Source organism: Triturus cristatus, chromosome 7, assembly GCF_964204655.1.
Source record: "Triturus cristatus chromosome 7, aTriCri1.1, whole genome shotgun sequence".
NCBI lineage: Eukaryota > Metazoa > Chordata > Amphibia > Caudata > Salamandridae > Triturus > Triturus cristatus.
The window spans coordinates 1,200,443,373-1,200,458,655 of NC_140590.1; the positions used below are offsets into that span (position 1 = coordinate 1,200,443,373).

General features: G+C 42.3%; 1 protein-coding gene across 1 annotated transcript in view; it reads left to right on the forward strand.

Moving 5' to 3' along the window:
• The window catches only part of LOC146811597 (extracellular calcium-sensing receptor-like), a 76,382-nt gene extending 61,328 nt beyond the window's left edge, over window positions 1-15,054 (forward strand). The window contains exons 6-7 of the mRNA XM_085615078.1: window positions 4,615-5,500; window positions 15,012-15,054. Coding sequence (XP_085471204.1) covers window positions 4,615-5,500; window positions 15,012-15,054 — 929 coding nt within the window. The remainder of the gene's footprint in view (window positions 1-4,614; window positions 5,501-15,011) is intronic.
• The last annotated feature ends 229 nt before the right edge of the window (window positions 15,055-15,283 follow it).

Sequence of the window (15,283 nt, forward strand, 5' to 3'; positions counted from 1 at the left end):
AAAAGTGGAATATTATGTGATATGGTTGGGTAGCCTTACAACGTAATGTTATCACAATACCCCAAACATGATTCTTGGATTCACACTAATAAACCCTTAGATCGGTCCTGGTAGAATGGCAAAAAGCAGTCAGGCTAGAGGAAAATTAGAAGATAAATAATTAACGAGTCGAGAGAAATCACACATCAATTTATAAAAATAGAGTGTATTTTTATGATAAATTATACACCAAAATGAATGGAATAGAATACATATAACCACATTTATAGATGTTTGAAGCAATAGCCGAGCCGAGCCAGTGGAGTTTGAGTGCAGAGTTCTGGCTGTCTTTGGTGTTGAACTGGAGCTGTGGGTGGTGCTGATTTACCTCTTACACAGTGCTGCAAGAAACAGAATGAAATGCAAAAACACAACAGATACACAGCTCCTGACATTGGATGATGGTTGCATGGTGCTCTCTGTCGATGCAGCATCGACTGTGTGGGTCGATTACAGGATTGGTGACCAATAAGCCTTGTCAGCAGTAATTACAATGAAAAGCTTCTGGAACTTCACAAGGACCAGGGAAGTGAGGTAGCGACCTGAAACTTCGGGACAGGTGGGACTATAGCTCCCACAATGCACTGGACCACATGGATTTGAGCGATCCCTCAGAGGGCCCGATGGCCAGCAATTGGAGAATATGACTCTTTACTACGCATGCGATAGATCGCATGCCATTACAATACGGTTGTTACAACGACCTCGTTGTTACATCGCGAAGCATTACATCTCAAGTTGATACAACAACTTGCTGTAGGGGGGCACTGAACTTAGGAATACTATTATTTACTATTCCTACTTCAGTTCTTGCAACAGCAGGGAAGGTGTTGGATTGTAAATCCAACACCTTGTACCCCCTATTGCAAGTCGTTGTAACAACTTGCGATGTAATGGTTCACGATGTTACAACAGGGTCATTGTAACAACCACGTTGCAATGGCATGCGATCTATCGCATGCAATCTAAACGCTGTTTCCCACGATTCGTTGGATCCGGTGAGTCTTTTACCTGCAGTTTGCAGGGAACTAGTGCCACTGGTCCGAGGAGATTGAGGGTGCTTCTGGCTTCCACAAGGTACCCTCTCTTTGAGAGTGTTGAGTTTTAGCCAAGGACGAGGGTTGTTCACTCAATTCCAAGTATGTTGCCTCAGGGACAAAGTATCCCTCTTTTGCTTTGGCGCTGTGGGCGAATTCCGGTTGTCGGCGACATGGGTAACCTCTTGGTACTTCCGTGAAGTCAGTTGTTTAAATCTGAGGTTCTGGTGCCAGGGGGGTCCCATAAATCCTGGATGGATTTAGGTGAGTTAAGGGTGTGGGAGCTGGTAGCCAATGGGCAGCTAGTCACTGCATCAAATCCACCCCTGAGGTGACCATATCCGGTGGTGTAGGTCACCTTTTCTACTCAGATCTGACTATTTCTGCCCTCCCAAAGATGGCAGAAGTCAATTTTTGTTGTACAGATCAGAATGCCCACCCTAGAGATGTGGCCAGCCTTCCTAGAGGTGTACACCTCCTGCATATCAAATTTCCCACCTTGCCAGTGCGCAAGCATGCCTGGGGCAAGCGGATGGCTGTGTCCTCCTCAGGGGGACAGCCCAGATGAATATTAGAGGCAATGCAGCCTTTCAAGCTTAGAGTTCTGATGTCCCAATTCATTAGCCTGCTAGGGAGGAGGGAGGTGTGACCTCCTTCCTGCCCAGCCTTTGTTCCTGACTTCTGGGAGTAATCACACTGCCTGGCAGGAGGTCAGAATCCAGTCTTGGTGGCAGCAAGTGTGGGCTGATCAGCCTGAAAACACTGAAGCTGGGGCAACCAGGTAGGCAACCTCTAAGGTGCTACTTGGGTGCATGCCATGTCACCCAGGGCACAAGAATGTGTCAGGGATGAGAAAGCACTGTGCTTGATACCGAACATGACATTTTTTAGTGGTACCATAATGGAGCTGCCAATCTCAAGAATGCGCTGTTGGCAGCCTATTTTATCCTATGAATCGCTAACACATATAGTAATTTCCAAATGGGAACACTATTATATGGACATATAAGCTTAAACCTATATGTCCACACCTTTAGTATAATGCACCCTGCCTCCTGGGCTGAGGAAGCCTACCTTAGAGGTTACCTTACATATATTAGCTGCAGTGCCTTTGATTGTGCCACACATGGTGAGGCTATAGTCAAGTTCGAGCAGTTTGCACTGCTCCAGTAGTCTGCAATGGTAGGCCTTCTGTCACTACTTTACATGGGTATCCAAGGGTGGCACAAAACTGTGCTAGAGCCCTGGGGACCCCTTTACCACCAATGCTCTGGGCACCCCTGGTACCATATACTACAAACTTATTATGGGGTAAAGTCTTTGCCAATTTGGGATTACCAAGTCAAACATAACAGTTTTGGGAGAGAGCACAGGTAGCAGACTCTGGTGCACTTTCAGAGTCATAACCATCAGCATTTGGAGCAAAAAGTGGGGGGGGGGGGGTGACCATACAAAAAGGAGCCCTTTCCTACACATACTCGGTCCATACTGGACTATGGCGGACTTATATGATGGATTCCTTTCAAGCCTTAGGCCTAAAGGATCAAGGGCCTGCTCAAATAACTGCAGCTTGCTTCAAGAGCTCCGTAAATCAAGCCACAAACTTTTTTTCATCCCAACTAGACAAAAGAGCTATTGCACCAAGACAGCATGCCTGGTCAATTATCAACTCTAGTGAAACTATGGGCATTCCGCCTCACTTAACCTCGCATTTCTCTCCATACATGCAAGATTCGTTCCTGAGGCAGTGCAAGATTCATTCCTGAGGCTAAGACTTGGTGTTTCTCTAACAAAGGAGGTGACCCCACTATGGTTAGATGATTGCGGCTATTTGTAGGAAACACTACTGCATATAGTGTATATTTGTCCAAATCTATTAAATTCCCATTAACTTTTGCTTAGACTCTTAGAAACATGGGTATGAACAGGCCGTCAAGCTTTAATTTTATGTTTATCTGACAATTCTATACCACTCATTTGCGAGTTTGTTAAGTTTTTAACTGAGGCTGATAGAAAACTGCTTTAGAGCCACTGCAATAGGTTGATTTATATTCTACCGTGCTTCCTCACTGAGGTCTTTGTTCTACTCGTTAATAGATGACTACCTGAATTAATGATTTTCTAGGTCCATTAAGCCACTATATCACTAGTTGAATTTTGTGTTATTTTAGGGTTGACTGGGGAAAATAATTAAATAGTATGTACTTGAGTACATTTGCACATGTTTTCACTGCCAAGTAATGTCTGGTTATAATTTAGTGGGACTCAATACTTTGGACTCAGGAAATCATTTGGTTATATACACTGCAGCAAATTTATATAGTTTATTAAGTCACTGATTTTAATTCTTCTGCTAAGTAATGTCTAGTTTATCCGCTCATATCTATGCATTTGCACTTTTGTGATTTTCTCTTGTTCTACTTACCTGTTGGGTTGGACACTGAACATTTGTTTTTTCACTCCAAAGTTGTTGTAGTAATCTTTTACATAAGTCTATACAAGCTTCTTATGTACATTTTATTGTAAGCTATGTTTTAAATTATTCCCTTTTATTTATGTGATTGTAATAATTTTAATTAATCAAACAATGAATATTTACACTCACCTCTTGTGAAATATCATGTTTCATATTCAAGCTGTAAAAGCTGCAGAAGCATCTTTGTCTTTGCAATTACTCATTTCATGAAAATATTTTAAGGTGTTATTAGATTTAAGGGGCATAGCGCCTAGTATGCCTGTTTGTTTAACGTCCCTGCTTACTTCTCTCACTGAACTTAGACAGCAGCCAAACAGTCATTGCTAAGGTCAGCTTCCCAAACATTCTGACGGACTGAGCCATACTTAGCATTCCACACAAATCCTAATATATATTTTAGCCTGCTGGAATGGACTATACTTGTTGTTATAGTTAATTTCTCAAGTTAAAAGCTGAGTCAAAAGTGAGGATCTATAACTAGGAAGAGGAACTTTAAAATTGGTATAGTCCAAGGTATGAGGGCTACAAGGTTATTAGATATTTCACCCACTCAGGGAACGTTGTACTAAAATAAAGTAAAACAAGAGGAAACAGAAAGACAAGCATTGGAATGTTGAGACAGAAGGCTCTAAACCAGTTATTATAACCTACTGCTAAGGGCGATAGCAGTTGTTTGAGCCACAGGCGGATGGCCTGTTATGGGTGAGGTGGCCTTTAAAAACTGGCATGGGCTGAGGCATAAGGGCTATAATGTTATCAGTACATTTTACCCACTGTGCTTAAAATATTCTAAAATAAACAGGTAGAAACTGAAAGAAATAATTTGGAATGTTGGTGCAAGAGGTTTACTACTAGCCCTTTACCAATTCGTTGTCTTCACTGGGGCTCTAAACATTCTAATGTTTTTGTAAGTCTTAGAGTATATTCATGAAATGGTTAAAGTACAGAATGTGTTGCCTTTGTGTTTTTTGTATTCTGCTTACCATTGAAGTAGCATTAACAAATTCATTCTTCTTGATATTACCAAGCTGTCATGATCTTAGTCTATATTGTCTCTTTCAGATTCTGCAGACTGCATGACGTGCCCTGATGATCACCGGTCCAGTGAGCGACGAGACAGATGCATCCCAAAGTCTGTTACTTTTCTCTCATACCATGATGTTTTTGGTTTAACTCTAGCTTCAATATCCATTTTCTTCTTCCTAAATGCATCCTGTGTCTTTGGCGTCTTTGTTTGGTACAAGGACACGCCAGTGGTGAGAGCTAACAACCGAGGAATCAGCTATATTCTGCTGGTCTCACTCATGCTGTGCTTCCTCTGCGCCTTGAATTTTATTGGCCGTCCCCTGAAATTGACCTGCATGTTGCGCCAAATCATCTTTGGAGTCATCTTCTCCCTGTGTGTTTCCTGTGTGCTCACTAAAACCATCACAGTTGTGATTGCATTCAGAGCCACAAACCCCAAAAGCAATCTCAAGAAGTTCTTAGGTCCAAAAGTAGCCTACACCATCATACTGACCTGCACGCTAATTCCAGTGACTATTGGGGTCGCATGGTTGACAACATCTCCTTCTTTCCCAGAACACATTACTAGCCCTGCCATGAAAGAGATTATCCTGGGATGCAACGAGGGCTCCATCGTATGGTTCTACAGTATGTTGGCCTTCATGGGACTATTGGCCAGCGTGAGTTTCCTGGTTTCCTTTCTGGCCAGGAACTTACCTGACAGCTTCAATGAGACCAAGTTCATCACATTCAGCATGCTCGTGTTTGTCAGCGTCTGGTTATCATTCATTCCAGCCTATTTGAGCACAAAGGGGAAGTATCTGGTTGCTGTTGAGATTTTTGCCATTTTGGCCTCTAGTGCTGGACTTCTCTTTTGTATATTTGCACCCAAAGTATTTATAATATATTTGAGACCAGACAGAAACACACGTAACTACTTAATGTCAAATTCAAAAACAACTGTGAAAAGTAAATAAAAATGTCAATTATTGTAGGTGTGTGCTTGCTATATCTTAGAATTTTGGGCATTTCTATAATAGATAGGTGATTCATTTTTCGTCTTTAGCAAACCACCACTGTTCTATTTTAAGAACCTGTTGGGATTGAAGATTTTCAGATATTAGAAACAGGTGTTCAATCATTTCTTATAAGGTGCATGCTCGGGTAGCGTATTCATTTCTTGTCAATCAATCAGTCAAGCAAATCCTTATTCAACCTGAAGAAGGCCATAAAAGAAAACACAAGCTAAACACATAAAGCACTATAAATAGCACTTAATAAAACATTCTTTGACAGTAAAATCACACATTATAAAACAGTTAAGAAATCATGTCATTATTTTCCTCCATTAACAACTCACATCCATTGATTTTCTAGTTCTAACAGCGGATTTAAAAAAAGAAGTTATACTAAAACATACATCAGGAGAACTCAGTAGTTGCAGGTGAAACAAGGCTTCTCTACACCGATGATGCCCTAACTTTTTTAGTAGGGGCTTCAGAATGTGCTTTCGTGAAAATGTGGACACACAGCAGAAAAAAATGCAAAAGAAACTGTTCTGATTTGTTATCATATGGGCATGGTGACACATCATTCACCTCTAAGTCAGATACGTTTTTTAAAATGCAAAAGCCACTAAAGTGTACCTGCTCTAAGGTGGAATAAAAGTGATCTCTCCGAACGAGAGAGATCTAAGGTTAAATATAGAACAGGTTCCACTAAGGCAAAGGATCTAAAATAAATTAGCGCAGTATATTTAGGTAGTTCAATGTTCATTCTGGCGATTGGTGTTACCAGGATCATTCAACAGAGGGGACAACTCGAGGATATCTAATGATGTGTGGGTTCTTGTCACTTAAGGACTGTAGTTTGCAAAGATGTTGCTAAAAGCAAAGATGCAATTTATTGACAATGATATTGGTTGCCATAACAGAGAAAGAAAACTCATTGACTAGTAAACCAGAACATCACACTCATAAGGAACTGCGGCAAAAATGATTCAGTTTTGCTTCATTGGTATGTACATTTGTAAGTGATGTACCCTGATGCATCACCAGTGAACTAAAGATTACTTGTGTAATTTCAGGTTTACCTACTCTATCTTGCCCACACTCCTCAGATAACATGCAGGATTGTGGTGCTAACTGATATATCAATGACGTTATGGTCATGATCAGTGGCGGCTGGTGACATTTCAAAGTGGTATGGCAAAAACATTGGGAATAAATTCTAGGTAGCGAGCGAATCCGAGTGGCATTAGGGGGTTCTGCCCATCAGGGCTGGACTGGGAACCAAAACCGGCCCTGGCAAACTGCTTGGCCGGGCCCCCCCAGGGATGAGGGGGTGCAGTCGAACTGTTTGCTGGGGCCATTTACGGCCGATTTTATTACAGGGGGCCAATATTGCGGATCCCCGGTAACAAAACCGGTGTCCAGTGGCCCAAAACCGGCACCCACCCTGGCGGCCCACCGGGGAAACGCCCGGTGCCCGCTACGGCCAGTTCGGCCCTGTTGCCCATGACTCATCCACCCAATCATTCCCCCATTAATTCATCCAGGTTTCCATCATCCAATGCATTCAGAACATACTGTTCATGCATTCATCCATACATCTTTCTAGAGAATCTCCTATTCACTTATTGACTCATCCATCCATCCGTGTATCCATTCAGCAGAACATCATCCATTCGTCCATTCATTTGTCCATCATGCAGAGCATTCATCCATTCATTTATCTATACATCCACCCATCACCTGGACACACTTTCCTGTAACTCATCCACCCACCCATCCATCTTTGTTTCCATTCACCACTGGTAAATAACCAGTGCATCCAGCTATCCCCAGACAATATCTCATCCATCCACTTAGTGGATTCCAGAAAGGTTAACTATAACCCCACAATAGAGACTCACATGCATGTCCAGTGGGAAGGATGATGTTCTCTGGTATTTATTTTCGCATATAGTAAGAGACAGAGTCTCTGCTGAAGTGCTGCTTGTCAGCCCTGTCACAGGGTATAGTGAAAGATGATCCGAACAATGTACAAATGCACATCATGGTTCGTCTGGAAAGCCGGTTAACAAAAAAGGCGCATTTCTATCAGGATACTCATTCTGGTCTATATGGCAATCTCTCTCAAACTCTGAAGTATTTTATTGCTATTACTATCCATCACTCACAGACTGGGGCAAAACCTACCCTCCCTTTTGTTAAAACCAGGAGTACCATCGTTTTACGCACCAGTCCGGGTAGCTTAGATTTATCTGCACATGCTCTCCAATCAAACATCTACTGAGTCTATTATATCTAAATAATAGAAGATTTGAATGGTCTTTATAGGCACACATTTTCTTATTTTGTATGAGGTCACAAGAGGTTTGCAGTTTGAAGAGCACCAATTAATAACAACCCCATATGAAGTGCAGACAGATTGGGAGAGCCTTCATCATTGTCTCACAAATCCCCCTGTGTGCACACTATTCGTACAGAATAATTCTACAAGAGTATTTAAAATACAGTAATAGCTGTTGTAAATCATGGAAGCATTTAAACACCAAAATGGTAAATAAGTGCTGGGGAAAGTAGCCATTTTTTCCCCTTACCAGTTGTATAGAACAAAAGCGGGACTTTAGTATACAGAACACCAGTAGCGGCTCGCTTGGAACAGGGGTGGTGAGGGGATTAAACTAAAATAAAAAATAAAAAACTTACCTTCTCCGCCACACGCCTCTCCTGCCGCAGCATGCCTCTCCTCCTCTGCTGGAAGCACCGGAAGCACTTAGGCTTCTGGACTCTCCCAGCCAATCATGACCCTGCCGGAGAAGCATTGTGAGTGAAGCGTCTTGATTGGCCTGAGCATCCTGTTTGGAAGCTCAGGCAGTGCTTGGGGAGGCTGGGCATGTTCTCCACTGGACTGTGCAACTCAGCCCAATGGAGAACATGCCAAGTGCGCATGACGGTTTGGCCTGCCCTAGAGGCCCGGTCATACTGTCATGTGCACTTAGAAGAGTGCAAACCACTCCTCCCCTGCTCTGGCGTCAGAGAGCCAGCCCACCCGACTCTCGAAAGAAAAGGAAAATGATAATAACTTCTAGTTATTATCATTTTCTTTTTCTTTTTTTCACTGCTGCAATAGCAGTGGGGCAACGCTCCTATACCTTAGCGGAGGAGCAGCCACTGCAGAACAAGTTAGCCTGACTACCGACCAGCAGAGGGGACTTATAGCACAATAATGCCCGCTCTGACTGAAATGACGAAATATATTTATGTTCCAAATAGCCAATAATGTAATGGCTGGATTAAAAAAATACTCTTCATAGACACAACTGTCGTTTCGAGATGAGCCTTTTTTATCTAATGTTCATAGACTACAATAAATTCCTAGAGTTGCTTTAGACATCTAGTAAGAGCTGGAACACTGTACAAAAATGTCCCTCATTTCCTTGTGGTAATGGCAACATTTGTACTGTGCTGTATCAATAATGTTACGGCCATGAAAAGACAAATCATACCCTGCTTCTGTCACAGAGCGAAGACAAATATTAAAATTACCTACATCAGGCCTCACTGGATAGAAGCTGGGACTGCACCACCACCGAGTCCTAAAGTACAGTTGTGGACAAGACTCACTCAAGGACCGGACTCACTCAACCACCGGTCCTGAGTTTAGACCTGTAGCACAAGTAACAACACAGAAGGCGAATGCTATTCCCCACTCCCCTCATGCCCAATGTCGTCACTGTGCATGAGGTGAAGAGCAGCGCCATCTCGTCAGCATGTAAGAAACACAGCCAATCAGTGAGTGGCATTCAAATAAACCCACGGAGAGATTGGTCATGTCTTTAGTGATCCCACCCCCAAAGCTGCCTTGAAAGCCCAGGGCCTAGGGAACAGGCTAGCCTTTCCTAAACCAATCCAGGCTTTACTCTCATGTTTTTTTATGCCTAAAGCTGCATGAGAGCAAAGCAAAGTTGGGTTGGGTCAGGTGAACCCAGCCCTCCTAAGAAGACCAGGAGAGCTGTGCTGTTTTGCCCCGGCTCCATAATAGTGCACTGGTTCAAGGCCTGAAGTGCACGTCAGGTTCGCTGCAGTTTGAGACCTGTCCAACCTGACATGTGCACTGAATTTCAGCTGTTAGCATTGCCAGTCATTCACATTGGTCAGCCCTCTCTGGCAATACCACAACAGAGGCTCATTCAAATCTGCATTGAGAAGGATGATGTTCTCTGGTATTTATTCTCAAAGATAGTAAGAGATTCTACGATGAAGTACTGCTTGTCAACCCTCTCACAAGGTGTAGGGAAAGCTGATTCAAACTGTGTACAATGTACAAATGCGCATCATGGCTCGTCCAGAAAACTGATTAACAAAAAAGGCACATTTCTATCTCATCAGGATACACATTCTGGTCTTTATGGCACTCTCTCTCAAACTGTGAAGTATTTTATTGCTATTACTATCCATCACTCACAGATCGGCCAAATTCTACCATACCTTTCGTAAAAATACTTGTACCTCCCAACTTAGGCACATGTGAGCCGCTGTGAGGGTCCATTCTCCCAAAGGCACCTAAGGGCCGCTGAAGATTGAGCTAGTTAATTTATGTACCCTGCAGAGAAGTTCCACCCTCAGCCTTGAATTATTCACTGGGGTTGGAAGCCTACCAAACAATGTGCTCTAGGGTTTCTGTCCACATGTATTACATGATATGTCATTGCTTTAGACCTTCCTTTCAACTTTTCTTTGACTTTCAGGACTCAGTACCTAGAGGAGACAATTTAGGGACCACAATAGATTAAGGTAATCTGTTAGCCAGTGAGTGACACCAGAGGGGTGCTAGGTAAACTAAATTAGATAGTTCTCTAGGGTCATCCATGTTGTCAAGGAAAGACCCACTGTGCAAGTTTCATGTCCTAAAGTCAACCCCCTGAAAAGGTTAGGCAGTGCTGGTGCCCAATAAGTCTGCCAGGCAAGAAGCTCACTATTAAATGGAATCTTCCAATGCACCTCTTTTCAATGCCATTCACTCCCTATAGGCAAGCCTCCAGTCACACCTCAACCAGCAACTTCAGGCATATAGTTTCTGCCCAGGAATAGCTAGTCAGAAAATATGTGTTTCCTGACAAAAAGGATACAATGTACTACTCCCTACCTTTTAGAAACAATCGCTACAGCAGTATGCATGAGACTTAGTAGATCCTTTTCAGTTTGGCGGAGTGTGCGTCCCACCTGAAATCTGTGGCTCTCCCATCGAATCTCTCCTGGTTTCAGTCCATGAGCCGGGCCAATGGACCTCGGCCCGTCTGTGTCCATCCGAAAAAAGGCTTGCCCTACATACGATGAGCCATCTGATGCATGGTGTTCCTTCTTAAAATCACCAATAAAGGCTAGGTGGTCCCGGGCACAGTGGTGGCTTGTTTGGTAAGGCGGTGGAGCATCGCCCCACTGCTTTTTAGCAATGAAACAAAGGGAAAATAAAATGATGATTCGCATTATTATCATTTTATTTTGCCTTTCTTCCGACAGCTTTGCGTGAGGGGGCAGGGCAGGAGTGGTAGCCCCCTCCTAAGTGTGCAATGACTGCTCGGCCCGGCCAAACAGTCTTGCGCACTTTGCATGTTCTCCATGCAGGCTGTAATGCCCAGGCTCCCTGTCAGTGTCTGAGCCCCGAAACACAGTGCTCATACCAATCACAATGGTGCTAAGGTAGCATTGTGATTGGCTGACTGGGAGCCTGGGTGTGCTTACTGTTCAGGCCTGCGAGGGAGGACTACGGAGGAGAACCACCGCAAGGAAGCGTCAAGAAGTTACGTTTTTTATTTTTATTTTAGTTTTTAATACCCACTTCTCCCATGTCCTGGACCCCTCCTGCCCTGCCTCCGCCCCCCTACCTCCGTTCCATGCTGGCAGCCGCTACCCGGTCACAAACAAATTCAATGCCCCTCACAATCAAGGGCAAAACAGAATTTGTAAAAGGGCCTCTGTCTTTTTGCTTCTCAGAAACAAACCTTTCAGCCTGCAAGTTTCTGGAAACAACAATAACAAAAAGAATGCCAAGATGACCAGAGCAACAATAACATGGCAGCCCACCCAGCACGACATTTCCGAGGAGAGTGCTCTGTTAGAGGAAACACTTATGTCAGGAAATTTCTGTTGGAGCAGCAAGGGGACACTAGACACAATGAGAAGTCTGCCACCGGGGAGGCAAAAAAGGGGCCACCACTCTTCACCCTCCCTTCCGGACTGGTGACCAACCCCCGGGTATAAATGACCTGCTAAGTCTCAATGCACATTCTATGGATGCTTTCACTCATACTAAAGAAAAAAGTCATTGTGCCTGCTTACCCCTCTCTTGTTGACAATCAGACCATCTCTCCCCACCCCATCATTCCATTACTCATAGGCCTTATTTCCAGACCCGTTCCTTCCATATAAACTATACAGCACAATGAGGACCCTAGATTTGCAGCTGAGCCCTTTAAGGGTTTAACAAACCTTGGCTTTTCCTTTACATACAAGCCTACTCTCCTTGCTTTGATGCACCCTGTCGCTCTGGCCCCAAAACTCTTCTGCTTTAGGAACAGACTGCGTCCCATCATTCTTAGGATTTTATATATTAAGTAATTGAAAACAGTGGTAGAGCATTTCCTTTTTTCTGCCAAGGTTATGCTGCACCTCAAGAAGGCAAATTGTCAACTGGGAAACCAACAGGCTCCTCATATGTGACAGGAAGGAGCAAATTGTATTTGCTATTTCAAGGTTTCTACTCTGCGCATGGAGAATCATATACAGCAAGGTTGCCAAAGAGGATTGAGGGTCCAGATGGGAAAATTGTATAGATTTCAACATATTGTACTTTCCGTCCAGTTCCACATTTGCACCTTAGAGAGAATCTATAACAGGGCTTTTAATAAAAAGTTTTTTTATTTCTGAGATTTGTTCCCAGGATGAAATGTTTTAATCTAAGTACGCACAATTTTATGTTTTTTTAAGAGCTGCAATAACGTGATATTCATATAGTTGACACACTAGGACAAAACCTGGCCGAATATGGCTGAATAACCAATAATGGAACATATCTGATTATTCAAGAATATGTATTTTTGGTCTCATTTACCACTATAAAGTCTGTCAACTATGATCTCCAGAAACTGTAATAATGCACTTTGAATGTACAGTATTTTAGCCCTAGTGCTGCATCATTTTTTTTTTCAATTGTAGTAATTAACAAAATACTTTCATGCACTTTAAAAAAAAAGTTTAATAAGCTTTATTGAGATAAGGTTCAATATACAACATAAAATACAAAAGCAAACAGGATGACAGAGCTAGGGAATAGCACCTCACTATAACATTGCCACTTATAGTTTTTTGTCACCCTTTGGTGTCTATGGTTTACAGATTGTACAGCAATTCAAGATATTTTAAAGGTGCACCGAAAAAAGTAAACCAGTCTTCGTAGATTTTCTTCAAATTCTTTCTTTATTCCAATTTTTTCATAAAAGGACAGCCAACGCGTTTCGTTCCCAAATCACAGTTTGTGGAACTTCCTCAGGGCTATGAGATGAATATAAGGATGCGCCGCAGCGGATATGTAGTGGATAGCAAATGAAGTCCAAATGCTGCAAAAAGGACTCCACAAAGGCGACTTGCCACCTTGATAAGTGGGTCCGGTCATCAGTTTCATGGCGCCGTTTGTCGTGGAGTAGTAGATGCCGATCTAGAAATATTTAACTATCTGATCCAGATCTTGCTCCAGAAATCATTGCTCCATTCACAACCCAGATCCGACTCTACCTTGGTCTTAGTTCGTTCCGGATCAGCGGAGTTGAAAAATGTATAAATGAGAGAAGCCTTTGGAGACAATGATAAGATTCTGATAAGCGGATCTTGTATAGACAAGGAGTCTTCGAAGGAAAGAGAATAAATAACTTCCAGAATTGTTTCCATCAGTACCAAGAATTTGTGCGAAAACGAACGAGGAGACTGAAACGTGGCTTGGAACTGAGGAAAAGAACAAAGAGAAAGGCCATCAAACATGTCCTGAACCCAAATAATACCCTTAGATCTCCAAGAGCTCCAAGACAAGGGTCTGTTGTTAATAATGAGAAGGCGATTATGCTGAAGAGAAGAGCATAAAAATGTGTTTCTAGAGATTATCTGTGGTTGATAGTGAGGTCTTAACAATGAGCAAATGTGTTTAAAAAGTGGAAAAGACGTGAGATTAGTTTTGGACTTAAAGGCTAGGATCTCTGTGAAAGAGAAAGGGGAAAGTAAGCAGCGTTCAATATTAACCCATAAAGGGGTGATAAAAGAGATGCCCGTATGAAGCCAATGAGAGACCTCCTTAAGACAAAAGGCTTTCTGATACAAGAGGATTCCAGGAGGAAAGTAGTTTGTAAACACGATCCAGGTTTTCTTTCATATTTATTGTGACCAATTCCGAAATGGAGTTGGTAAACCATAAACCTAGGTATTTGATTTTAGAGCTAATCCAACAGAATCCAGTTAGGTCAAAATGATTGTTAGAGTAAAATGTGGTTATGGGAGGGATTTCTGTTTTATCAGAATTAATTTTTTAACCCGATACCACCGAAAAATCTGAAACTTCCTGTAATAACTGGGGGGTAGAAGATTCTGGATTGGATATGAAAAGTAAGATATCATCTGCATATGCAGATAGCTTCAAGTGATGATCTCCATATTGAAACCCAGAAATGGAAGTATTCTGATGAATGAGAGATAGAAAAGGTTCAAGAGATAAATTAAAAAGAAGAGGAGATAAGGGGCAGCCTTGTCGAACACCGCGCTGAAACGAAAAACGATTTGAAACAAGAACATTAACTATTGTAAAAGCAGTAGGAGCAGTATAGAGTAATGAAAGCAGGGAAATTAATTTAGGTCCAAAACCATGCCAACGGAGTGTCTTAAAAAAGAAAGACCAATCAACTCTATCAAAGGCCTTCTCCGCATCAATAGATATCGCAGCTAAGGAATAGGATAGAGTAGACGCCCTGTTTAGAACATTAAAGAACAACCGAGATTTATCAAAAGTTAATCTACCCTTGACAAAACCACACTGCTTTGGGACAATTAACTGGGGTAAGAGTGAAACAAGGCGTAGTGCTAACAATTTAGCAACCACTTTATAATCCACATTTATCAAGGATCTAGGACGATAATTTTTGCAGAATTTAGGATCCTTACCTTCTTTAAGAATAAGACAAATGGAGACTTCTAGAAACGTACCACTTGCTTTTCCAGTAGTACAAAAATACTGAATAAGATTGAAAAGTTTTAGAAGAAAAAGATTCGAAAAATGTAAGTAAAATTCTACGGAAAAACCACCTGGACCTGGGGATTTATTTTTCTTTAGTAAGTCTAGAGAGCTAGTGATCTCCTGAAGCAATATGTCTGAATCTAGGGACTTGAAATCAAGATCTGGGGAAGGAGGGGGAGAGATAGTGAGAAGATAAGAATCAATGAGAGGATCTGATGCTGGGGATTCCGGACTATATAAAGTTTCATAAAAAGATGTAAATTCACCCAGAATATCATGATCTTTAAAAAGAAGTCTCCCATCTTCTGACTGAATAGAATCGATCAGTATCCTCTCCTTTCTGGACTTAAGATAGTTAGCCAAGAGTGATCCAACCCTGTTACAGCCTCCATAGTACTGGGCACTGCTACAAAGCAGAATAGAAGAAATATCAGTAGAAATTGTA